At 41.3% G+C, this 27,341-nt stretch overlaps 1 protein-coding gene across 4 annotated transcripts in view; it reads left to right on the top strand.

Annotated features, from left to right (window-relative positions):
- LOC124123945 (protein unc-13 homolog B-like) overlaps nt 1–27,341 on the top strand; it is a 212,886-nt gene that overhangs the window by 119,998 nt on the left and 65,547 nt on the right. For 2 of the 4 annotated variants that reach the window (XM_048394578.1, XM_048394571.1), the window contains exon 11: nt 6,251–6,419. In XM_048394578.1, the coding sequence (XP_048250535.1) occupies nt 6,251–6,419 (169 nt within the window). Of the gene's footprint in view, nt 1–6,250; nt 6,420–11,365; nt 13,789–24,136; nt 24,967–27,341 lie in introns of those variants that run through there. The other 2 variants (XM_048394596.1, XM_048394587.1) reach the window with 2 other exon arrangements.

Below are 27,341 nucleotides of genomic sequence, written 5' to 3'. Positions count from 1 at the left end.
AGTAAGTGAGGCCCAAGGATTACATCTTAGTATTAAAGTGAGGCCCTAAGAGTATAACTTAGTAAGTGAGGCACTAAGATTACAGCTTAGTATGCGAGGCCCAAGGATTACATCTTAGTATTGAAGTGAGACCCTAAGATTATAACTTAGTAAGTGAGGCCCTAAGATTATAACTTAGTAAGTGAGGCACTAAGATTATAGCTTAGTCAGTGAGGCCCAAGGATTACATCTTAGTATTGAAGTGAGGCCCTAAGATTATAACTTATTAAGTGAGGCCCTAAGATTACAGCTTAGTCAGTGAGGCCCAAGGATTACATCTTAGTATTAAAGTGAGGCACTAAGATTACAGCTTCGTAAGTGAGGCCCAAGGATTACATCTTAGTATTGAAGTGAGGCCCTAAGATTATAACTTAGTAAGTGAGGCCCAAAGATTACAGCTTAGTCAGTGAGGCCCAAGGATTACATCTTAGTATTAAAGTGAGGCACTAAGATTACAGCTTAGTAAGTGAGGCCCAAGGATTACATCTTAGTATTGAAGTGAGGAACTAAGATTATAGCTTAGTAAATGAGGCCCAAAGATTATGGTTTGGTATGTGAGATGTTGGGATTAGGTTAGAATAATTTACCACATGATTAGACATTAGCCCCCAGCCAGATGTCCCACTTTGCACCGAACACATGCACAGTACAATACCTTGACCTGTATTACCTGCAGTGTATACAGACATTATTGGACTCCATGTGATTGTGTTATGGACACACGCCTACAGTTGTGTCTGTTTCTCAGTGTATATTTATTCTCCAATAGCAGTGATGAATCAAGTACTGACCATAGTGACACACTGTAATAAGGCCCTGTCTGAGGGGAGGTTGCACTTACGTATGTTTCGCGCTCTGCAAGACCATGTGTTAAACAAATACCCAAATGGCACACATGGTTTTAATGTTCACAGTATGTCACAAATGATAGGGTGTTTTCTTCAGACTATCTCAGTTGATAATCTCCAGGGAGACACGGTAGTCGATCATCATTTGACATTAAGGTTAAACAGGAGATGGCTAATCTTGCTACAGCTTAGGTTCACTTTACCTGCACTCCAGAACACTGGCTTGTGGATGGGTAATAGGGATTAGTACAGTCAGATTAGACTGTATGTGATAGATTAAGTACTTTGCTGGGAATATATTGCAATACTCACTGACTGTATTAGGATACAATTCAATACACAGTGACTTTTGGCATACAATTCAATACACGGTGACTGTTAGGATACAACTCAATACACGGTGACTGTTGGGATACAATTCAATACACATTAAGTATTAGGATACAATTCAATACAATGTGACTATTGGGATACAATTCAATACACAGTGACTATAATATTGGGATACAATTCAATACACAGTGACTATAATATTGGGATACAATTCAATACACAGTGACTATTGGGATACAATTCAATACATAGTGACTTATTGGGATACAATTCAATACACAGTGACTATTTGGATACAATTCAATACACAGTGACTTATTGTGATACAATTCAATACACAGTGACTATTTGGATACAATTCAATACACAGTGACTTGGGATACAATTCAATACACAGTGACTATTGGGATACAATTCAATACTCAGTGACTATTGGGATACAATTCAATACACAGTGACTATTGGGATACAATTCAATACACAGTGACTATTGGGATACAATTCAATACACAGTGACTATTGGGATACAATTCAATACACAGTGACTATTGGGATACAATTCAATACACAGTGACTATAATATTGGGATACAATTCAATACACAGTGACTATTTGTATTCAGTTCAAAACACAGTGACTATTGGGATTCAAAACACAGTGACTATTGGGATTCAATACACAGTGACTATTGGTATTCAGTTCAATACATAGTGACTTTTGAAATTCAATTCAATGCATATTACATTAAACATTTCTAATGTGAAGCAAATATAATTTGCCATTTCCAGCTGCTTGTAGTCATTAGTGTTATTCATGTGTAATTGTCCCCGCCAGTGTGGTACTTCTGTTAAGTAGAGGGCTGATCTGTTGGTGACATTTAGCTTTCAGCTGAACAAAGACAGCTTGGAAACACACAGTTCAGTTGAAGTTGATGTTAATTATGTTGATACCAATTCCCAGGGTTGACATTTTGTTTCATAAAAATGTCTTTTTGAGTTTTACATTTACCAGATACTGCTGAGCTCATGTATAATGCATACATTGACATAAACATTAAATGTAATACTAGTACTCCTTAATGCCAGCTTTGTTAAGATGAATATGTAAATGAAATGAAAAGAATTAATCATTTTTAACACAATTCCAAAATGGCACAAATTTGTAAACAAATGGTGTATTTTGAACACATTGGGAAACTTAGCAAGACTGCTGTAGAAATATTTACAATTGATATCAACACAATATATATGACAATATAACATTTTCTAGGGTAGATACCTATGACAACATCATGGACACATGAAAGAGAATGTCAAGGACATTATTGAAGACAATATGAAGGTCATATTTATTATGAAGCATTAAATGTATTATTCTCAGTGCTGTACCCAGCCGGGGCCCCCCCCCCCTTGTCAAAAAAGTTTACTATGGCCTTGATTCTTCACACTTCACATAACTGTCTTAGCATTGATGGAATCACGCACGCACGGATAAGGTGTTAGCATTGGGCATCTCAACGTGCGTGAATCCCGTGCACCCTTTCGAGTTGAGTTGATTGGTTCAACTGTGTCATATGGCCCTGTGACGCAGGGGTAGCATTATGCAGATGGCTGTTTCAATGAATGCTCGTTCTACCCGTGGTGAACAGGTCTAGTTGTTGATGAGTTGTTTCAGATATTGTAGTAAACGTCGGTACCTTAAATTAACTTCCAGACTATAACATAGATACACAGTGTTATACATAGAAATCTAACATAGATACACAGTGTTATATATAGAAATCTAACATAGATACACAGTGTTATATATAGAAATCTAACATAGATACACAGTGTTATACATAGAAATCTAACATAGAGACACAGTGTTATATATAGAAATCTAACATAGATACACAGTGTTATATATAGAAATCTAACATAGATACACAGTGTTATATATAGAAATCTAACATAGATACACAGTGTTATACATAGAAATCTAACATAGAGACAGTGTTATAAATAGAAATCTAACATAGATACACAGTGTTATATATAGAAATCTAACATAGATACACAGTGTTATATATAGAAATCTAACATAGATACACAATGTTATATATAGAAATCTAACAGATACACAGTGTTATAAATAGAAATCTAACATAGATACACAGTGTTATATATAGAAATCTAACATAGATACACAGTGTTATATATAGAAATCTAACATAGATACACAGTGTTATATATAGAAATCTAACATAGATACACAGTGTTATATATAGAAATCTAACATAGATACATAGTGTTATACATAGAAATCTTACATAGATACACAGTGTTACAAATTGAAGTCTTGACATGTAGAATAACAGATTACATAACTTGATGTATCTTATGAGCTTATATCAACTGCCTTGTGTTAGACCGGAACCTGTTGCCATTAGTCCTGGCAATTACACATAAATCTGTACACTATTATGTTAAAAGGTCATTGTAATAGCACCAGAGAATTATTTGTTCTCCATCTGGCCTCAGTTTGCTCTCACTGAGATTCAGGAAATATGTATGGAAAACTTGTGGTAGCCACATTTTGGAATGGAGCGAAAAGTGCCTGCAGTTATTGTTGTGACTGTGGACTGTGGTTAGTAGAAAATGCATGTTTTTGAAAACATTGGTCAGAAATTATTCCTTGATGGATATGGGTAATGTCACTAGCCATGTAGTCTGTGTGGTTTGTAGTTCACATGTGTCACAGGATTGTTCCTCTCACCTAACTCCACATCATGTTGTAATGGCCTGTTCAATAGCCTGCAGTATGTTTTAATGACCCCTACAATGGTCAACGGTATGATGTAGTCTACTGTCTTGAAATGGCCTCTAGATCTTTCCTCATTGTATTGTATTGGCCTCCTAAATATCCTACGGTATGTTGTAATTGCCTATACACTGTCTACAGTGTTGTTAGGGCCTCTACAATAGTCTACTGTGTTGTTATGGCCCATACAATAGTCTACTGTGTTGTTATGGCCCCTACAATAGTCTACAGTGTTGTTATGGCCTCTACAATAGTCTACTGTGTTGTTATGGCCTCTACAATAGTCTACTGTGTTGTTATGGCCTCTACAATAGTCTATTGTGTTGTTATGGCCTCTACAATAGTCTACTGTGTTGTTATGGCATCTACAAAAGTCTACTGTGTTGTTATGGCATCTACAAAAGTCTATTTATGTTGTTATGGCCTCTTCAATAGTCTATGGTTCTGTTATGGCCTCTACAATAGTCTACTGTGTTGTTATGGCATCTACAAAAGTCTACTGTGTTGTTATGAAGGCCTCTACAATAGTCTACTTTGTTGTTATGGCATCTACAATAGTCTACTGTGTTGTTATGGCCTCTACAATAGTCTATTGTGTTGTTATGGAGGCCCCTACAATAGTCTATTGTGTTGTTCTGGCCTCTACAATAGTCTACTGTGTTGTTATGAAGGCCTCTACAATAGTCTATTGTGTTGTTATGAAGGCCTCTACAATAGTCTATTGTGTTGTTATGGCCTCTACAATAGTCTACTGTGTTGTTATGGCCTCTACAATAGTCTATTGTGTTGTTATGAAGGCCTCTACAATAGTCTGCTGTGTTGTTTTGGCCTCTACAATAGTCTATTGTGTTGGTATGACTTCTACAATAGTCTACTTTGTTGTTATGGCCTCTACAATAGTCTACTTTGTTGTTTTGGCCTCTACAATAGTCTATTATGTTGTTTTGGCCTCTACAATAGTCTATTGTGTTGTTATGAAGGCCTCTACAATAGTCTACTGTGTTGTTCTGGCCTCTACAATAGTCTACTGTGTTGTTCTGGCTTCTACAATAGTCTATTGTGTTGTTATGGCCTCTACAATAGTCTACTGTGTTGTTATGAAGGCCTCTACAATAGTCTACTGTGTTGTTCTGGCCTCTACAATAGTCTATTGTGTTGTTATGGCCTCTACAATAGTCTACTGTGTTGTTCTGGCCTCTACAATAGTCTACTGTGTTGTTATGAAGGCCTCTACAATAGTCTACTGTTTTGTTCTGGCCTCTACAATAGTCTATTGTGTTGTTTTGGCCTCTACAATAGTCTACTGTGTTGTTATGGCCTCTACAATAGTCTACTGTTTTGTTATGGCCTCTACAATAGTCTATTGTGTTGTTATGAAGGCCTCTACAATAGTCTATTGTGTTGTTATGGCCTCTACAATAGTCTACTGTGTTGTTATGGCCTCTACAATAGTCTATTGTGTTGTTATGAAGGCCTCTACAATAGTCTGCTGTGTTGTTATGGTCTCTACAATAGTCTATTGTGTTGTTCTGGCCTCTACAATAGTCTGCTGTGTTGATATGGCCCCTACAATAGTCTACTGTGTTGTTCTGGCCTCTACAATAGTCTACTGTGTTGTTATGAAGGCCTCTACAATAGTCTACTGTGTTGTTCTGGCCTCTACAATAGTCTATTGTGTTGTTATGGCCTCTACAATAGTCTACTGTGTTGTTCTGGCCTCTACAATAGTCTACTGTTTTGTTATGGCCTCTACAATAGTCTACTGTGTTGTTATGAAGGCCTCTACAATAGTCTATTGTGTTGTTATGGCCTCTACAATAGTCTACTGTGTTGTTATGGCCTCTACAATAGTCTATTGTGTTGTTATGAAGGCCTCTACAATAGTCTATTGTGTTGTTATGGCCTCTACAATAGTCTACTCTGTTGTTATGGCCTCTACAATAGTCTGCTGTGTTGTTATGACCTCTACAATAGTCTTTTGTGTTGTTATGGCATCTACAATAGTCTGCTGTGTTGTTATGGCCCCTACAATAGTCTACTCTGTTGTTATGGCCTCTACAATAGTCTACTGTGTTGTTATGGCCTCTACAATAGTCCACTGTGTTGTTATGGCCTCTACAATAGTCTACTGTGTTGTTATGGCCTCTACAATAATCTACAGTATTGTAATGGCTTCTGCAATAGCCTACAGGACCTTGTCCTCACATTGTGCTGACATGTCTTTTCAGCCCTGTCAACAGCAGAGTGTCATCTTCCAACGTGAGTCGCCAGAGCACCCAGGATTACTGCAATGATTCCTACGAAGGAACATTCAACAACACAAGTCAAGAAATGCCATCAACAGCTCAGGTTCTGTGGCTCAAGGCCTATGATGGAGTCATCACCCAACTCACTGAGGTTAGTCAGTGTAGTCAGCTGGGATGCTTCTGTCCTTATTCACTTCTGTGCTACATTACCTATGATGGAGATGTTCCTAATATTCCATGATGCACCAAACATATGGGTGCGTGCGTGAGTGCATGTGCGTGCGAGTGCATGTGTGCACGTGGAGTCTTAGACAAATTGACTTTGCTTTTGGCAGATATTTCTTATGATAATAGAAATGGTTTTGTTGCTTGAACGTTTATCAGAACCAAACCTTTGAGTGATATCACTTACATCAGAACTCTACCATACTACTGATAGCACTTACATCAGAACTCTACCATACTACTGATAGCACTTACATCAGAACTCTACCATACTACTGATAGCACTTACATGAGAACTCTACCATACTACTGATAGCACTTACATCAGAACTCTACCATACTACTGATAGCACTTACATCAGAACTCTACCATACTACTGATAGCACTTACATCAGAACTCTACCATACTACTGATAGCACTTACATCAGAACTCTACCATACCACTGATAGCACTTATATCAGAACTCTACCATTGAGTGATATTACAAAGATCAGAACTCTACCGTACTTCTGAGTGATATCTCTTATATCAGAACTCGACCATTCTACATATATAACTTACATCAGAACTCAACCATACTACTATCACTTACATCAGAACACTACCATTGAGCGATATCACTTACATCAGAACTGTACCATTGAGCGATATCACTTACATCAGAACTGTACCATCTTATATCAGAACATTGATAAGATTTTATGAATGTTATAAAGGAGGACTCTGATTGGTTAATAAGCCCAACTGGATGTCACGATGAAAGGACTCCCTGATTGTTGTGAACAAATTAGTGCTCTTTGATTGATTGTTTTAAATATTGTTTAATGAAACAATGATAGGTTTTTGAAAATAATGTATGTGTGACAGATTCCTCAGATTCATTATCTGTGAGATGTGTCAGTAATTCAGATTTTGGTGGCGGTGAGTGTCATCTGACTTTAATTTGTTTCGGGAGTATACTTTTACTGTTAACTAGATCATCCTTTTCTCCTGTACTATGTGGAGACAACATCCTGTATGGGGAAAGTGACAACGAGGAATCAATAAGCTCTCAAGTACTGGCTTCAGCCATTGATGTTAGCCTGTTAGCAGGTGGCTGGTGGGACAATCAATTTCATCTGCACACAGCTTCTTGCAAACAATGTGTTTCTTTACAGAGGAGTATTGATTTCCCTTATTAGTTAGACTTACTGAACATGTGTTTGTAACAGGGACTACCCCCCCATGCTGTCGCCATTAAAATTCCTTCCTCCCTGTGTGTGCACAATAAAGGTTCCTTCCTCACTATTATGTGAACAATTAAAGTGCCTTCCTCCCTGTGTGTGCACAATTAAAGTGCCTTCCTCCCTGTGTTTGCACAATTAAAGTGCCTTCCTACCTGTGTGTGCACAATTAAAGTTCCTCCCTGTGTGTGCACAATTAAAGTGCCTTCCTCCCTGTGTGTGCACAATTAAAGTGCCTTCCTCCCTGTGTGTGCACAATTAAAGTTCCTCCCTGTGTGTGCACAATTAAAGTGCCTTCCTACCTGTGTGTGCACAATTAAAGTTCCTCCCTGTGTGTGCACAATTAAAGTGCCTTCCTCCCTGTGTGTGCACAATTAAAGTGCCTTCCTCCCTGTGTGTGCACAATTAAAGTGCCTTCCTCCCTGTGTGTGAACAATAAAGTTCTTTCCTCCCTGTGTGTTCCCAATTAAAGTTCCTTCTTCCCAGATGTGTGAACATTGAAATTTTGCCTCCCTGATGTGCGAACACTGCCATTTCTCCTTCCTGTTCTGTGAAGTTTGAAGTTTCTCTCACTGTTCTCTGAACATTGAAGTTTCTGGATTGACTAACAAGCCCCACATGGCTGCCAATGTTAGGCTGCTCCTGTAAATCATCTGACATTTACTAGCACAATGTGGTTAAACGGCGTGCATGAAATCATGCTTGACATTTTCCAAGTAGTATACAGTCTGTGTGTATGTTGTGTACACATATGTGTCACATTTTTGTATTTGGATCCTCATACGTCATCTCAATGCATGAGTCTCGTGAGACTACATTTCAAACTTACTTTAAACCATGTGAAGCTGAACGTTCCTAATTATCTCCCCTTCTCATTGCTTGTGTGAAACCTGTTATCTAATTGTTTAGACCATATTCTGTATTGTTACTAATATACTAAGGGCATCAGGTTAGTTTGATTTAATCAGGTTAGTTTGATTTAATCAGGATAATTGATATATTCAGGTTAGTTTGATTTATTCAGGTTAGTTTGATTTATTCAGGTTAGTTTGATTTATTCAGGTTAGTTTGATTTGTTCAGGTTAGTTTGATTTGTTCAGGTTAGTTTGATTTAATCAGGTTAGTTTGATTTAATCAGGTTAGTTTGATTTATTTGGGATAGTTTGATTTATTCACTGCTCATTTTGCCATTGTCCTCCCCATTTTGTGTAATGTTAATCTAATTGTTTAGACCATGTTCTGTATTGTTTCTTATATACTAAAGGCACCCGGTTAGTTGATTTAATCAGGTTAGTATGATTTAACCAGGTTAGTTTGATTTAATCAGGTTAGTTTGATTTTATCAGGTTAGTTTGATTTATTCAGGTTAGTTTGATTTAATCAGGTTAGTTTGATTTAATCAGGTTAGTTTGTTTTAATCAGGTTAGTTTGTTTTAATCAGGTTAGTTTGATTTAATCAGGTTAGTTTGATTTATTCACTGCTCATTTTGCCATTGTCCTCCCCATTTTGTGTACTGTTAATCGTTACCTACATGAATTTCTTTTGTTCTGCTACCTCCATCATACATTTTACGTTTAAATGGTGGGCATAGCAGGGTCTTGGTTAAATATGTTCACTCAAACATAATTGTAGTTCTCCATGTCACAGAAACCCTTCTGTTTGCAGAATTTCTGCATATATCATTTTCATGCCTCAGAGCATGTTATTGTCATGATGAGACAGTGATTCAGTCTGCCTCAACAGTCATCTTTGAGAACGGCCTTATCAGTCATCATGCAAAACAGTCTCAGCAGTCATCTAGGAGAACAGTCTCAGCAGTCATCTTGGAGAACAGTCTCAGCAGTTATCTTCGAGAACAGTCTCAGCAGTCATCTAGGAAAACAGTCTCGGCAGTTATCTTGGAGAACAGTCTCAGGAGGTATCTTGGAGAACAGTCTCAGGAGTTATCTTGGAGAACAGTCTCAGCAGTCGTCTTGGAGAACAGTCTCAGCAGTCATCTTGGAGAACAGTCTTAGCAGTCATCTTGGAGAACAGTCTCAGCAGTTATCTTGGAGAACAGTCTCAGCAGTCATCTTGGAGAACAGTCTCAGCAGTCATCTTGGAGAACAGTCTCGGCAGTTATCTTGGAGAACAGTCTTAGCAGTCATCTTGGAGAACAGTCTAAGCAGTTATCTTGGAGAACAGTCTCAGAAGTTATCTTGGAGAACAGTCTCAGCAGTTATCTAGGAGAACAGTCTCAGGAGTTATCTAGGAGAACAGTCTTAGCAGTCATCTTGGAGAACAGTCTAAGCAGTTATCTTGGAGGACAGTCTCAGCAGTCAGCTAGGAGTACAGTCTAAGCAGTTATCTTGGAGGACAGTCTCAGCAGCCATCTAGGAGAACAGACTCAGCAGTCATCTTGGAGAACAGTCCAAGACTGATTTTATCGGAACTCTATGGGCTACTGATTTAATCTGAACTCTATGGAAGGCTGATTTGATCTGAACTCTATGGGATACTGATTTGATCTCTATTCTGATTCCAATTTCGGGAGTTAGAATAGGTCTTCAGCAACCCATGCTTGCCGTAAAAGGTGACTATGCTTGTAGTAAAAGGCGACTAACGGGACTACTTGTCATTAAACAATATATCACGTGACGACTGAGGCTCGCTGACTTGGTTGATGCATGTCATCAATCCCAATTGTGTGGATCGATGTTCATGATGTCAATCACTGAATTGTCTTGTCCAGGCTCGGATTATTTACAGACAGCCCTCATATAGCTGGAATATTGCTGAGTGCGGCATAAAACAACAAACCAAATTAAACCTCTGTTCTGATTTGATTTGAACTCTAGGAAATATTGACTTGATCTGAAATTCTGATTTTATTGAACACGATCTGAACAATATGACACACTGACTTAATCTGAACTCTACAAAATACTGAATTGGTGAGTTTTGCAAGGGATGATAATTTGTCTGTCACGGACTTAATAACACTCTATCTGTAAGCACTCACGTGGGCTATTCAGTATTGTCCTTCGTGATGCTGCCTGACATAAATACAAGTCCTGTTGTCAAGTGATGGTCTCAGGGGAAAATTTTTGTGGTGAAGATCATTTTACGTCTGTGTTACTTTTACTTCCATAAATGGTTTGTTTGGTTTACGGTTTGTTTACAAATAACTGCAGTTCATGTATTAATATTACTAATACTCTCTCACCCATCTTGCTGTTTTCTTGTATAGACGTTCTTGTAACTCATTAATGTTTGATGAATAGTTATGGTTACTCTTCCATCCTGGTGTGACGAGGCACCTGTCCTATCATATCTAATGTACACAATAGGAAATAAACTAGAAGGCGGGTCATGATGACAAATCAATGAATGTCATCATAAATCATGCATGGGTAATTGGAAATGTCACCAAAATAATTAGATGTGACAAATACAGAAAATGTATCAGAGTACTTCATGTATGGAGAGCTATTTATCTTCAATAAAGATGAGGATGTAACACTAAATTGATGGACACATACGTAAGCTGAAGCTAGGGTAATATCCACCGAAGTCATCAGGCGTGAAAAATAATTAAAACCGGCTGTCGGCAAACAGCTGGCCAGAAATACATATGTTCAATTTCCTTGTTTGTCGAGACACACAAAGGTGGTAATGATTTCTGTACTGTCCCAGTTGGGTATCAATTTGAGGGAATCGGTCTCTTGCCGGACTGGATGTATGAATGTTACATGACTATTGAAGTTTTCAAATACAGATTGAAACGTGTTATCTATTGAGGCCATGTAACCCTCCTGGATCATAATGGATCTGTCAGCTGAATAGTACTGAGAGTCATAATCAATATACCTATGTTGTCACCTGTGTGACCTGGATCACACAAACATAGGGAAAGTGGAGTGTCGACAGCAGAAGATGTGATGACACAGCATTGACGGCAGGACATTGGGGGACAAAGGATTGGCAGAATATTGGGTAACTGTGTTGACAGAAGAACATTAGGTAACTGTGTTGACAGAAGAACATTGGGCAACTGTGTTGACAGCAGAGCATAGGGCAACTGTGTTGACAGAACATTGGGCAACTGTGTTGACAGAAGAACATTGAGCACCTGTGTTGGCAGAAGAACATTAGGTAACTGTGTTGACAGAAGAACTTTGGGCACCAGTGTTGACAGCAGAGCATAGGGCAACTGTGTTGACAGGAGAACATTGGGCAACTGTTGACAGCAGGACATTGGGCAACTGTTGACAGCAGGAGATTGGGCAACTGTTGACAGCAGGAGATTGGGCAGCTGTTGACAGGAGAACATTGGGTAACTGTGTTGACAAGAGAGCATTGGGCACCAGTGTTGACAGCAGGACATTGGGCACCAGTGTTGACAGCAGGTCATTGGGCACCAGTGTTGACAGCAGAACATTGGGCACCAGTGTTGACAGCAGGTCATTGGGCACCAGTGTTGACAGCAGGACATTGGGCAACTGTGTTGACAGCAGGACATTGGGCAACTGTGTTGACAGGAGAACATTGGGCAACAGAGTTGACAGGAGAACACTGGGCAACTGTGTTGACAGGAGAACATTGGGCAACTGTGTTGACAGGAGAACATTGGGCAACTGTGTTGACATCAGGACATTGGGCAACTGTGTTGACATCAGGACATTGGTCACCAGTGTTGACAGTAGGACATTGGGCACCAGTGTTGACAGCAGAACACTGGGCACCAGTGTTGACAGCAGGTCATTGGGCACCAGTGTTGACAGCAGGACATTGGGCACCGGTGTTGAAAGCAGGACATTGGGCACCAGTGTTGACAGCAGGTCATTGGGCACCAGTGTTGACAGCAGGTCATTGGGCACCAGTGTTGACAGCAGGTCATTGGGCACCAGTGTTGACAGCAGGACATTGGGCAACTGTGTTGACAGGAGAACATTGGGCAACAGTGTTGACAGGAGAACATTGGGCAACTGTGTTGACATCAGGACATTTTGCAACTGTGTTGACAGCAGGACATTGGGCTACTGTGTTGAAAGCAGAAAAATGGGTAATTGTGTTAACAGCAGAACAAAGAGCATCACAATATTTATTTACAAAAAATTTTGGACACTGTTAAAGAATGTGTTGACATCACAATATGGGGGTGACACAGTGTTATATCAAGGCGGTGTAGACAGCAGAGTATGTGGAAGGTATTAGTGGTTGCTGCAGAACCATTGGCACAACACTTCATGGGGAAGTTTACAGCACATGGTTAGAACTACTGAAAACCAAATGCAACTTAAAGTATTGACTGCCATCTGCCATATAATCTGATATAATCCCTCCAAAGTGAGTTCCTGTAGAGACAGGCAGACATGATGTCAGCATTCTTCAGCGTTTAGTAACCCAGAAATGACTACATGTGTCTTTTCTATGAACACACATAGGTGTGGCTAGTGACAACATAATGTTCATCAAGGGAAGAGTCAGCACTATCACGCTGGATAACACCTGTGATACCTGGCACAGAGACATATGTGTGAGTTCCAACAAACATATGATATCTACTACCTGTGTGCTTATTAATATCTACTACGTATGTGAAAGAACAGATCGTTCGATGACCCACAATTAAACACTACAGGAATAACAAAGTCATTTTTACAACAAATTCTAACCCAAACTGGTATCCTAGCAACAAGATGGGAAGTTTGATAGATAAGTTTGTTGCAGAAAGTGACAAGTCAAACTGTGAAACTGATGAAGACAGGGATGCGTCTGTGACAAGTGACTCAGCCGAGGTGGTCAGTCATTGCGTCAGTTTAAAACACAAGTCAAAAGAAGAGCGCACATTCCTGGACGTCTTGCCATTGTTTCTGCAGGAACTCTGGCGGATTCGTATTGAAAAACAAGCAACTGAGTTTAGTGTTGACCAAACAATGTCTTCGAATGATGGCAGGTCGTGGGAGTTGGAAGATGTTGATGACGAAGGGGCGGCTGGAGGGACAGGTGAACACGACAGTGACCCCGAATGTGACTTTTTTAATCAGGGCTTCCTGCAGGAAGTCAACGGGCCTCAGAAGTCACAGGTATCAGTACAGTGTATTTATGTTGTGTGTAAGGGGTTGCTGTATGGTTATTGAATGACATTCATCTACTGATGGTTACCTTCGGGAAACTTACTAACTAGGGGTTGGACTTAAGCTCACAGATCTGGTAGATGGAACAGGTACATAGGTAGTACATGTCAAGGTATGAACCACACCTGATTTTTATATCAGGGCAGGATTTTAACCACACCAGCTGTTTATGTCACCATTTTAACCACACTTGATCTTTATGTCAGGGCAGGGTTTTAACCACACAAACTGGTTGTGGCAGCTCAGGTTTGAATATTTTAATCTTTGAACACATATATGGACGGCCATTGGGTCAAAAAATACAAAGTTGAAAAAAGGGACAAAAGTACGCAATTAAGGTCAAATATTACGAATAAAGAACTAAATGTTACTACTAGTACTAAAGGTCAAAATACAATATTAATTGTCAAATGTTACGAAAAGATGTCATAAGAAAAGAAAGAACAATGTGTACGAAAGAACGTCAGTGAGCACGAAAGGACGTTTTCAATAAAGAACGTCAGTGAGCACGAAAGGACGTTTTCAATAAAGAACGTCAGTGAGCACGAAAGGACGTTTTCAATAAAGAACCTCAGTGAGCACGAAAGGACGTTGACAATAAAGAACGCCAGATGGCGCTGCAATTTGTAAAACATTCCGAGTTTAATTGGCTTGTTCTGCCGTGTATATGATAACTGCATGCCGAGGTGCTCAATGTATTATGTCATTCCTCGTGCACTCACCGTCTGACGTCACACATATAAATGTGGATGTAAACAACCGAAATAAATATGGTTTGAAAACGAACGCTGGCGTCATAGATGAAACTCGATTTTCTTTATTTATGGCGAGCTATTTTTCCTTACGAATTTGTAAGTTATACATATGCATACAAATCCATTTGGTATATTTATTTGTTGTTCAGATATTAGGCAGCATTTTGTTTGCACACAGTTTCCGAAAAGCTGTTAAATAAAACAAACTCTCGCACAATGTTCACTTTTCAGATGAAAATGTGCATCTGAAACAAAACTCAGCATCATAGCACCCTCGTGTTGCACCAAGCATAAACAGTTATTGGATCACTGTAGATGAATCCTAGTTTAGCGTTAAGAGTGTTTTTTGAAGGTTGTATACAAAATACATGTACCAATGTTATGCAGATGTTGGATTACACAGTATACTGTATTTATGACAAGGCCCTTAAGCGGCGACAAAGCTTAACGCAACATATTTATACACAATGTGTACATTATACATTATAAATACATGTATATATATGTGTGACGTCAGACGGTGAGTGCACGAGGAATGACGTAGTACATTGTGCACCTTGGCATGCAGTTATCATATACTATACACGGCGGAACAAGCCGATTAAACTCGGAATGTTTTACAAATTGCAGCGCCATCTGGCGTTCTTTATTGTCAACATCCTTTCGCGTTCACTGACGTTCTTTATTGAAAACGTCCTTTCGTGCTCACTGACGTTCTTTGTTGAAAACGTCCTTTCGTGCTCACTGACATTCTTTCGTACACATTGTTCTTTCTTTTCTTATGACGTCTTTTCGTAACATTTGACTATTAATATTGTATTTTGACCTTTATTGTAACATTTAGTTCTTTATTTGTAATATTTGACCTTAATTGCGTACTTTTGTCCTTTTTTTCAACTTTGTATTTTTTGACCGAATGGCCGCCCATACACATATACATTATGTATGACTGACCCTTTAATGAGGAGATAAACATACTGTGTTTTCAATGTAGAGCTAGGTTACCTGTAGATTTGACCGCGCTAAATTGAATTTGGGACCAAACGTGCAGTGTGAGGTTTCAAATGATAAAATTAGCGCAGTTAAATCTACAGGTTACCTAGCTCTACATTGAAAACACAGTATGTTTATATCCATTCTACCATGACTCAATACAACGCGAGTTAAGTACACCGAAAGGATATCTCTCCACATCACTATATCTCCCTACATATATCTCCCTACGCTATTTCTCACCATCCCTATGTCCTCCCCTTATCCCAATCTCTCCCCACCCTATATATCCCCACCCAATATCTCCCCACTCTATATCTGCCCACCCTATATCTGCCCACCCTATATCCCCACTCTATATCTGCCCACCCTATATCTGCCCACCCTATATCTGCCCAGCCTATATCCCCACTCTATATCTGCCCACCCTATATCTGCCCACCCTATATCTGCCCAGCCTATATCCCCACTCTATATCTGCCCACCCTATATCTGCCCACCCTATATCCCCACCGTATATCCCCCCAACCCTATTTCCCCACCTGAGTTCGATTTCCCACTTGTGTACAATGAGTGAAGCCAGTTTCCGGTGTCAACCACTGGGATGTTGTTGGAATATATTGCTAAAAGCAGCGCAAAACCATACTCACTCACTAACTTTATCTCTCCTTATCGCCACCCATCCAAATCTCTCCCCAACCTATATCTCCCCACCATCTCAATTTCTCCCCTCCCCTATGTCCCCACCCATCCCAATCTCGCCCCACCCTATATCTCCCCAGCCCATATCTCCACCCAATATCCCGACCCTATATATCCCCACCCATCTCAATCTCTCCCCTCCCCTATATCCCCACCCATCCCAATATCTCCCCACCCCATATCTCCACCCAATATCCCCACCCTATATCTCCCCACCCATCCCAATCTCTCCCCACCCCTATATCCCCACCCATCACAGCCTCTCCCCACCCTATATCTCCCCGACCCATATCTCCACCCAATATCCCCACCCTATATCTCCCCACCCATCCCAATCTCTCCCCACCCCTATATCCCCACCCATCACAGCCTCTCCTCACCCTATATCTCCCCACCCTATATCTTCCTACCAACAGTAACAACCCTATTTTGCCCCACCCCTTTCTGACCGCCTCCGTGGTCTAGTGGTAGAGCGTCTGCCTGGAGAGCGGAAGGTCCGGAGTTCGATCCCCGGCCGCGTCATACCAAAGATGGTACTTGTTGTTACCCTGTCTGGCGCTCGGCATTAAGGGGCTAAAACAAGGACTGGTCGGCTCGGAGTCAGTATACAGTGTCTGAGTGGGGTATTCATGTTAAACTGCGGCATGGTATCTCAGTGAGCTAGCACTATAAATCGGCATCAATCCGGACTAGTACAAGCAGACACACAAACACACACACGTGCATGCACATCGCTATATAAGTGCAATAATCTTGGACGCGACGTTAAACCCCATTTCACCTCACCTCACCCACCCCTTTCTCTCCAAATGCTATCCCTCCCAAATCTGCTATTCCACATCTCTCCAAAACCACCACCTATCCCTGTCATTACCCAACACCATCCCTCCTTATTAGTAACAGTCTCAATGATCTTTTAGATGTAATTTGAAATCTTCCTAATACCCTGTCTCTGTTGGTGATGAATGCAGAAACATTTCTCATGATCAACATTCATCCAGAGAATGCTAACAAGCTCATGTCTGCACCAAGTCAGCATTCATTGTAGATGCCATATACCTCCATTGCCCTTTACAAACAAAACACCACATTAATCATACTTGTTGTTATGTGCACTTGGAGCTTTCAGACTATACGTCATATGCAACAGCTGGGAGATATATTTCAATATTGGCCAGTCGTTAGTTGTTTGCTATTGATCTCCAGTGTGCGTGGTGTTGGGAGGGGGGAGGGGGTGCTGTGATCTCGCCAGTGTGAGTGGTGTTGGGGAGGGTGGGCTGTAGCCATCTGTTGCTGACAGGTACACAAGGGTCTGATGGCTACTCACCTTCCTGTCGCAGTAACCTACCATGCTCATCCACACTGTCTATTTCAAGTGGGACTCAGTTGGCCAAGTCGGCGTGGACCAGCTCAGCTATGGTTATTGAAAGAGACAATTGTTAAGTGTTGTTTCGTGTGATAAGGCAAAACAGTTTGAATAAGTATTGATGAGTCCTGTTTGGATGACATATTGATCCAATATAAAGGCTAAATTTTGTTATGTGATTGTGATTTTTGCAGCAACTTGTTGAGTTCTTTTCATAAGGGACTGGCTTGGTAGTATTCTGATATTTTGGTGGTGGGAATGTTGATTTATATATTGGATTGAGTCAGCACTTCAGAGTAAACAATTTGTTCTCTTAAAGGAGGGCTACAAAGCAATACCCAAGGCTACACAGCTACACCCTAGGCTACACAGCTACACCCAAGGCTAAACAGCTACACCCTAGGCTAAATAGCTACACCCTAGGCTACACCCAAGGCTACACAGCTACACCCAAGACTGAACAGCAACACCCTATTCTACACCTAAGGCTACAAAACCTACACCCAAGGCTAAACAGCTACACCAAAGGCTACACAGCTACACTCTAGGCTACACAACCTACACCCAAGGCTACACAGCTACACCCAAGGCTAAACAGCTACACCGCTATACCCTAGGCTACACAACATACACCCAAGGCTACACAGCTACACCCAAGGCTACACAGCTACACCGCTATACCCTAGGCTACACAACATACACCTAAGGCTACACAGCTACACCCAAGGCTACACAGCTACACCGCTATACCCTAGGCTACACAACATACACCCAAGGCTACACAGCTACACCGCTATACCCTAGGCTACACAACATACACCCAAGGCTACACAGCTACACCGCTATACCCTAGGCTACACAACATACACCTAAGGCTACACAGCTACACCCAAGGCTAAACAGCTACACCGCTACACCCAAGGCTACACAACATACACCCAAGGCTCAACGGCTGTACTCAGGGCTACACATCTACACCCTACATCACAGCTACACCACAGCTACACCCTACATCACAGCTACACCCAAGGCTATTTAGCTGTTCCCAGGGCTAGAAAACTACACCCAAGGCTGTACACCTATACCCATGGCTAAACAGCTACATTCTAGGCTACACAGCTACACACTAGGCTAAACAGCTATACCCATGTACCAATTGTTAGTTATACCCATGCAGACATTGTGTTGCAGTTTGGTCAACCAATACCTGTTGATTGTGCTCATGTTTTCCAAGCTGTGTGGGAATAGTCACCTGACTCAACTCAGGCTCTAGGTCATGTTGCTTCAGCATAGCAATGACATCCTGAGGACATTTCCACATTTGACACATCAGTGATAAAAAATTATGTACGATGCAATTCCCAGTTTTGACTTGTACCACATGTTCCCAAGTTTTTTCAGTGTAACAATTGACTTGCCTTTGTACATGTTTGTGATAGGTACCACTGGTGGGCCAGGATATGCTCACCTTTTGTGAACACCTTGTTTCATCTCTGTTTGATTGTGACTCATAAACACATGCTAATGGTATAGTCGGAATCATACAATCCTATTCCTTATGAATAGGAAAAGGGTTTTGTCGTTTTATTTTCATGTGTCTGGCGTTGGGGACAAAGGAAATCTGTTTAGTCTGTTGTTGAACATCAGGTGACAAGGTATTGCCTTTCCTTTTCCTAGTGAGAGACAAGAAGAAGTATTAATTGTCATTGACTGATGAGCACTGTCTTGTAAACTTTTGCAATTATTTCACTTCTGCAAGGCAGATTCCAGTAATTCATAATCAGAGCAATGGTTTATGTTGATTAAAGTCATCTGTGTCATGATACATAGGCTTGACACATCACTGTCATGTTAACATACAATCAGACATCCTTTTTAGTACAACTGGGTTGGTTGGTTCAAGACGCTGTTGATATTTCTGTGTGTGCTAAATGTCACAGGTTTCATGTTCTAGCAACGTGGGTTGACGGTTGTTGCTCACAGCTGACTAACAGTAAAGCTATAGTGCTTTAGTCATAGCTCTCTGTACAGTCCAGCCAGACCCATAGTGTGTCAAACAGAGTAGTGTCACCTGTAGCAGGAATGTTACAATGTAAGTGAAGAACGAGCATAGTTTAGATGGCTGCAGGAGACACAAACAGACCCTGCTGTTGCCTCAGCACATTACACGGATACACACAACCCCATCCAGACACACACAACCCCTTCCTGAGACATTACACAGACACACACAACCCCCATCCAGACACACACAACCCCTTCCTGAGACATTACACAGACACACACAACCCCCATCCAGACACACACAACCCCTTCCTGAGACATTACACAGACACACACAACCCCATCCAGACACACACAACCCCTTCCTGAGACATTACACAGACACACACAACCCCCATCCAGACACACACAACCCCTTCCTGAGACATTACACAGACACACACAACCCGTTCCAGACACATTACACAGACACACACAACCCCTTCCAGACACACACAACCCCTTCCTGAGACATTACACAGGCACACACAACCCCATCCAGACACACACAACCCCTTCCTGAGACATTACACAGACACACACAACCCGTTCCAGACACATTACACAGACACACACAACCCGTTCCAGACACATTACACAGACACACACAACCCGTTCCAGACACATTACACAGACACACACAACCCGTTCCAGACACATTACACAGACACACACAACCCCATCCATACACACACAACCCCTTCCTGAGACATTACACAAACAAAACCCCATCCAGACACACACAACCCCTTCCTGAGACATTACACAGACACACACAACCCGTTCCAGACACACACAACCCCTTCCTGAGACATTACACAGACACACACAACCCCATCCAGACACACACAACCCCTTCCTGAGACATTACACAGACACACACAACCCGTTCCAGACACACACAACCCGTTCCAGACACACACAACCCCTTCCTGAGACATTACACAGACACACACAACCCGTTCCAGACACATTACACAGACACACACAACCCGTTCCAGACACATTACACAGACACACACAACCCGTTCCAGACACATTACACAGACACACACAACCCGTTCCAGACACATTACACAGACACACACAACCCCATCCATACACACACAACCCCTTCCTGAGACATTACACAAACAAAACCCCATCCAGACACACACAACCCCTTCCTGAGACATTACACAGACACACACAACCCGTTCCAGACACACACAACCCCTTCCTGAGACATTACACAGACACACACAACCCCATCCAGACACACACAACCCCTTCCTGAGACATTACACAGACACACACAACCCGTTCCAGACACACACAACCCGTTCCAGACACACACAACCCCTTCCTGAGACATTACACAGACACACACAACCCCATCCAGACACACACAACCCGTTCCAGACACATTACACAGACACACACAACCCGTTCCAGACACACACAACCCCTTCCTGAGACATTACACAGACAAACACAACCCGTTCCAGACACACACAACCCCTTCCTGAGACATTACACAGACACACACAACCCCATCCAGACACACACAACCCGTTCCAGACACATTACACAGACACACACAACCCGTTCCAGACACACACAACCCCTTCCTGAGACATTACACAGACACACACAACCCCATCCAGACACACACAACCCCTTCCAGACACATTACACAGACACACACAACCCGTTCCAGACACACACAACCCCTTCCAGACACATTGTACTGACACACACAAGTGAAGGAGTTACTTCCCTTCCTATATAAATCTGCCTTACTAACTGTAATAAGCTCCCCAGGGTGCTCCGAAAATTGTGAAATGGGGGCACTTATAAAATCATTAACAGCAAGTGTTTTGTAAGAGTGGTATTAATTAAAATTAGTTCCAACATCGATGAAACTAAAATGTTTTGGATAATAGTTACTTGGTAATTACATCTAAACTGCCTTCTAAACACACAAAAATACACACTGTCATGATAATTTTTGGTCTATGTAGGGATTGCTTATATGGATTATATACTTTTGGGTCCAGAAGTTGATCAGGGGGGGCTTTTTGGAGCAGGGCGCAAATACTGTACTTTGGATGTTTTTGTTTGTCATCCAAAGCATGAAAAGCATTGTCAGTTTAAAGTTTAATTTTATTCCACTTTAGCTAATTCTCCTGTCAGGCAAATTATGAAATACAACAAGCATGTAATCCCGGGCTCACAGTGTCAGCCATAGTTATCCTAGAAGCTGTAACTTGATAGCAGAGTTGAGATCATATCATTTAAGAATATGAATGTGTTGACGAGGAAGAAATGTCTGCCATTAGTGGATATATTGTAAAAAGATGTCGTATTGCCTGGGTTTAAAATAGTATTTGCGTAGGCATCTTTCAATAAACTGGAGTCGAAATCTAAGCAGGCATCGTATGTCGGCCTGGTGGAATAACAGCAGTACTGTTGCAAGCTTAATGGGGTCCGTGTCATTGGTTGATGGACAGGCAAACGTCATTAGAATAGATTAGATGCTGAGGACAGTGATGTGACCCTTCTGACAGACTGCCATGACTGGCATTCATGATTGCAACGCGATCTGAGGCAGCCAATGATATGTGAAGCAAATCACAAACACTAAACTTCTGTTCATTGTCAGTCATGGATTAAGACAAAGGTTCTTGTATTTTCTTCATAACGTGGCATTGGTTGACTCCACCAGGTGACCGGTCAGTGTTTTGTGTAGTGAGATATCTCATCTGGAAACAGCACTTCAATGAAAATATTAATGAACCATTCTTAAAAGTTGAGGACGATAAGCCATGACACTACTGATTCAGTTCTCCATGGAAATATGTGATGTGTCTGTTACTGTGACCTGTGGAAGCTTCATTCATCTCTCTCAGCATCAACTACAGTAATACAGAAAAGATGATACACCGACTGGTGACATTATGATGTCTCCATGAACAATAGACAGTGCAAAACCTGCAGCCTAGGGGATCACAAAGGCACATATGTAGATGTTGTAGACTAATACTCTCGTTGATTTTAAGGCTTCTGTCAATTCTGGTAAAGGTGCAATCTGTGTCCCATCATTTGTGAAAATATTGTCCAACAGCAGTGTAAAATCCTAATGACTGACACATCTTCCGTTCTGGTACCATGTATGTGTGTTCCGTTAATTGCTTGGACTGCTTTCATCAACAAAGGATATGAGCTGAATACACCCTATGCTTGCATTTCACACCAATTGCCCATAATCAACAGGGCTCTACTGAACAGCCTGTGTTTGATGAAGACACCAATTGCCCACAATCAACAGCGCTATACTGAACAGCCTGTGTTTGATGAAGACACCAATTGCCCACAATCAACAGGGCTATACTGAACAGCCTGTCTTTGCTGTAGACACCAATTGCCTACAATCAACAGCGCTATACTGAACAGCCTGTGTTTGCTATAGACACCAATTGCCCACAATCAACAGGGCTATACTGAACAGGCTGTGTTTTTTGTGTAGACACCAATTGCCTACAATCAACGGCGCTATACTGAACAGCCTGTGTTTGCTATAGACACCAATTGCCTACAATCAACAGGGCTCTACTGAACAGCCTGTGTTTGCTGTATACCGGTACACCAATTGCCCACAACCAACAGCGCTATACTGAACAGCCTGTCTTTGCTGTAGACACCAATTGCCTACAATCAACAGCGCTATACTGAACAGCCTGTGTTTGCTATAGACACCAATTGCCTACAATCAACAGCGCTATACTGAACAGCCTGTCTTTGCTGTTGATGCAAATTGCACCACCCCCAACCCCCATCAACAGGGCTATACTGAACAGCCTGTGTTTGCAATTAAAAGTAGTTTTACTATCAAGGTCCTACTAAACACCTACAATCAAGGTCCTACTGAACACGGCCTACCATCAAGGTCCTACTGAACACCTACCATCAAGGTCCTACTGAACACAGCCTACCATCAAGGTCCTACTGAACACCTACCATCAAGGTCCTACTGAACACGGCCTACCATCAAGGTCCTACTGAACACCTACCATCAAGGTCCTACTGAACACAGCCTACCATCAAGGTCCTACTGAACACCTACCATCAAGGTCCTACTGAACACGGCCTACCATCAAGGTCCTACTGAACACAGCCTGTAGTCTAATGTTCACACAGTTTTGATGTTCATCTTCATGATACATTGTCACACCAGTGGATGTTTCACCCTGGCACACACAGCAGTGTGAGCAGACGAGACAGAATAATGTTTGTGTCATAATTACACTGTTCATAATTACAGCACGATTATCTGTCACAAACAGTTATTTTCTTGCTATACAAGTGACAGTAATTAATGCATGATAGCATATTCCCTGCATCACACAAACTGTCAGTGATTCAGATGGTTAACAGCAGAGCTAATTGTAGGCAGCCATTGTTTTAAACCGAAGACTTTAGGTTTTGATAAAGATGTCCTGCTGTTCTTGTCATAGCTGAATTTTGCAATAATCCTGGATACCATAATTTGGGATATACTCACCTGAAGGAAGTACCCCGAGGATGATGTGTGTTTAGAACATGATCATAGTTACCTAGACAGAACATCCAGAACATCCTCAAGGCTATAGGGCAAGCAGATTTTCCAGTGTCTATTTGAAGGGATCAAGACGTAGACAAATGTAATCAAGGGTTTCCTCCATTAGGTCGAAGACTAAGTCCATATTGTACAAGTGACTTCGAATAAAACATGGCTCTTGGCTATCTCTAACAGCTGCTGATATTCACCACCAGTTATTCCTGGTCAGCATGGGCGCCATGATGGATAGGATACACCCTGCTGAGAGCAGTATGTCGACCATGATGAGCAAGACTGAGGGGGATTGGGTATATGTTGTCGAAGAAGAAGACCTTACCTGCAGACCAGCCAGCCTTGATCTTTACAGGCAAAATTCAGCCAGATTTGAAGCCAAGACATGGAGACGAACATTTAGTCGACATGCACGGCCATCGTGGCAGAAGAGGAAACTTGATGACCGTGATGCCATTGAGGAGGAGGTGGCGACTCCATCCTCCACGGATGATGGGACAGCGAGCAGAAGCTGCTCCAGCAGCCAGGACATAGGTGTCCCGCACACAGAGGACTCCACCAGCTACTCTTCAGACACTTCGGTTCAGCTGCGTCTCATGAGAACCAAGACGGTCGCTGTGTGTCAGCATGCAAAAGGTCATCGGATTTGGTCTCGAGAAGCAGCATATAGTGTTGAGGTAAGACATACGTCAGTAATGTCTGCGTGATGTCAAAAGAGATGAATTTTCTATGTGGTCAGGTAGTGTAGTGTCATAATGTGTAGAACATATTTATGGTGATGTTTGTATTTATTAAAATCGATTGGTTGCAAAGCTACTGATGCCTATTTGATTCAGAAAAGGTTTGAATGTTCTAGAAAAGTTTACAAGGGACTTTTAAATCATATACTCTAGCTGAAGATGGCACTTGTTGAATTGGTTTGGTTGTAAGAACAAACCCTGTTGAATCTGGTTGACTGTAGCACTGAGCACTGAGACACTGTATACTCTAACAGGTGAATTATTAAACCAGCCCTTTCAACAGCTCATGTTGAATTTCCTCTGTTTTATTACCCATTGTACCTGAGCCCTAGAGGTATCCTACAAAGCATTAATATATTCTGGCAGTTGGAGAAGCAAAGACATCTGCATCATGTCGGTAGCTTGATGTCTTTACGTTGAAATTCATCTCACCGTACATTAAAATACTAGCTTCTGATTTGTTAAGTATTGGGCAATTATTTTCCATGTAGCTGCTCACAGCCGGGTACAAATTTTATGTAGCCTGCTGAGAAATCAATTGAAGCACATCTTAGGTAACTTGCTTATATTGCATAAGTATCATTGAGTTTCTAAAATTAACCGATGTTTATCCAAATGCATTGAGCAAAGAAACTTGGTTCGTTTGTGTCGTCTCCACTTTGTGTCGTTTTTCATTTAAGAATAGTGTTAATTTTGCTAACTAAGTGAAACTGCGGAAATTTATTTCAGACCTGTATGAATGATGTCAGTGAGATAAATTTGTTGTTGACCAATCCCTCAGTCATATGGTGTCACGTGCCGGCTCGGTAGGCTTACACATAGGGTACATAAGACAATTTATAGGGTCTCTATCGACCAGAGTGTAGCAACCTGTTGGTGTATGTAGGTTGTTTGCATAGTCAAATGCATACCATCTCTACATATGACTACCGCAGTGGACTTGTGGATAGAGCACCTGACCAGAGAGAGGAAGGTCTGTGGTTTGAACCCCGAATGTGTCATACCCAAAAATGCTTTCAGATAGTATGTGTTGTTACCCTGTCTGGCGCTCGGCATTAAGGGGCTAAAACAAGGACTGGTTGGCTTGGAGTCAGAATACTGTGTCTGAGTGTTGTTACCCTATCTTGTGTTTGTCATTAAGGGGATAAACCTGGTTTCACAATGTGTGAGTAGGGTTTCCATGTTAACATGTGGCATGGTATCTCAGCGGGCTGCCTCTATAGAGCCATCATTAGTCGAGACTAGTACAGGCAGCCACACCCACACAATAATAATGTGTGTAGTTTATTGCGCTAGACTCCATTCACAAAGTGCATGCTCAGAGCGCTAACATTATTACCCTGGTCAATGGAGCATTGGGCACTCCTTTATCATTCTCAACTCCCTGGGCAGCGTGCAAGTGAGAGAGTATGGTTTTACGCTGCTTTTAGCAATATTACAGCAATATCACAGTGGGGGACACCCGAAATGAGCTTCACACATTGGGTCTACGGCATGACAAGCGAACGCTTTTACCACTAGGCTACCCCACCCCTGGGTAGTATACTGCGTGCGTTTTGGTATATCAGCGCAATAATCTGGAATGTTACATTAAACTCATTTCATCTCCCATTGTGAAACATATAGACCAACCATGTCCATGTTGAATGTCTCATTTCCAGCGAAAAGCTTCATGGTTCTGAGATCTTTTATAGATGAGCTAAGTACTTGTGTGATGAAAACACTGTTATATCCAGTTGCAGCTGTGGACACAAAATGGTGGTGCTAATTAACATGTAAATCTATCCTATTATGTTGTCATGTGCACGAATTGTCATTTACAAATGTTTTATTGTGCAATTTTGTGTGCAGTTAATAACTGATAATTGCCTTTGTCTGTATCCCATGGTGAAAATAGACAGTAATCTTTCTCCTCAAAGTGACCTTCATCTTCACTGTAGCATTGACTGTAGCATTGACTGTAGCGGTGACTGTAGAAGAGAGTCTGCTTTATGTGTTTTACGACACTACTGGGTCTAGGATGCAGGAGAACCATTGAATCCAGTAGTAGTATCATTAATAATTTCTCCATGAAGTCGGGTGTGGTAAACCAGGAATCTGTTGAATGGCCTACTTCAAGGATGAACGCTCTGTCAGTTATCTATGTTGATAACAGCTTGACTAATTCATGAATGATTGATTAAAATATATTTATGAATAGTCTTTGTTTACTATCATTTCAAATATGTTCAATTTGTATTTAAGCTGACAACACGACTCTATCCCTAAGAATGCCACTAACTTTACGGAGCATACAACTCTATTCCTTACAG

The sequence above is a fragment of the Haliotis rufescens genome, unplaced genomic scaffold, assembly GCF_023055435.1.
Source record: "Haliotis rufescens isolate VD_foot unplaced genomic scaffold, xgHalRufe1.0.p SCAF_1, whole genome shotgun sequence".
Taxonomy (NCBI): domain Eukaryota; kingdom Metazoa; phylum Mollusca; class Gastropoda; order Lepetellida; family Haliotidae; genus Haliotis; species Haliotis rufescens.
Note: the sequence above shows the minus strand (reverse complement) of the source record. Positions and strands in the feature narration are given on the sequence as shown.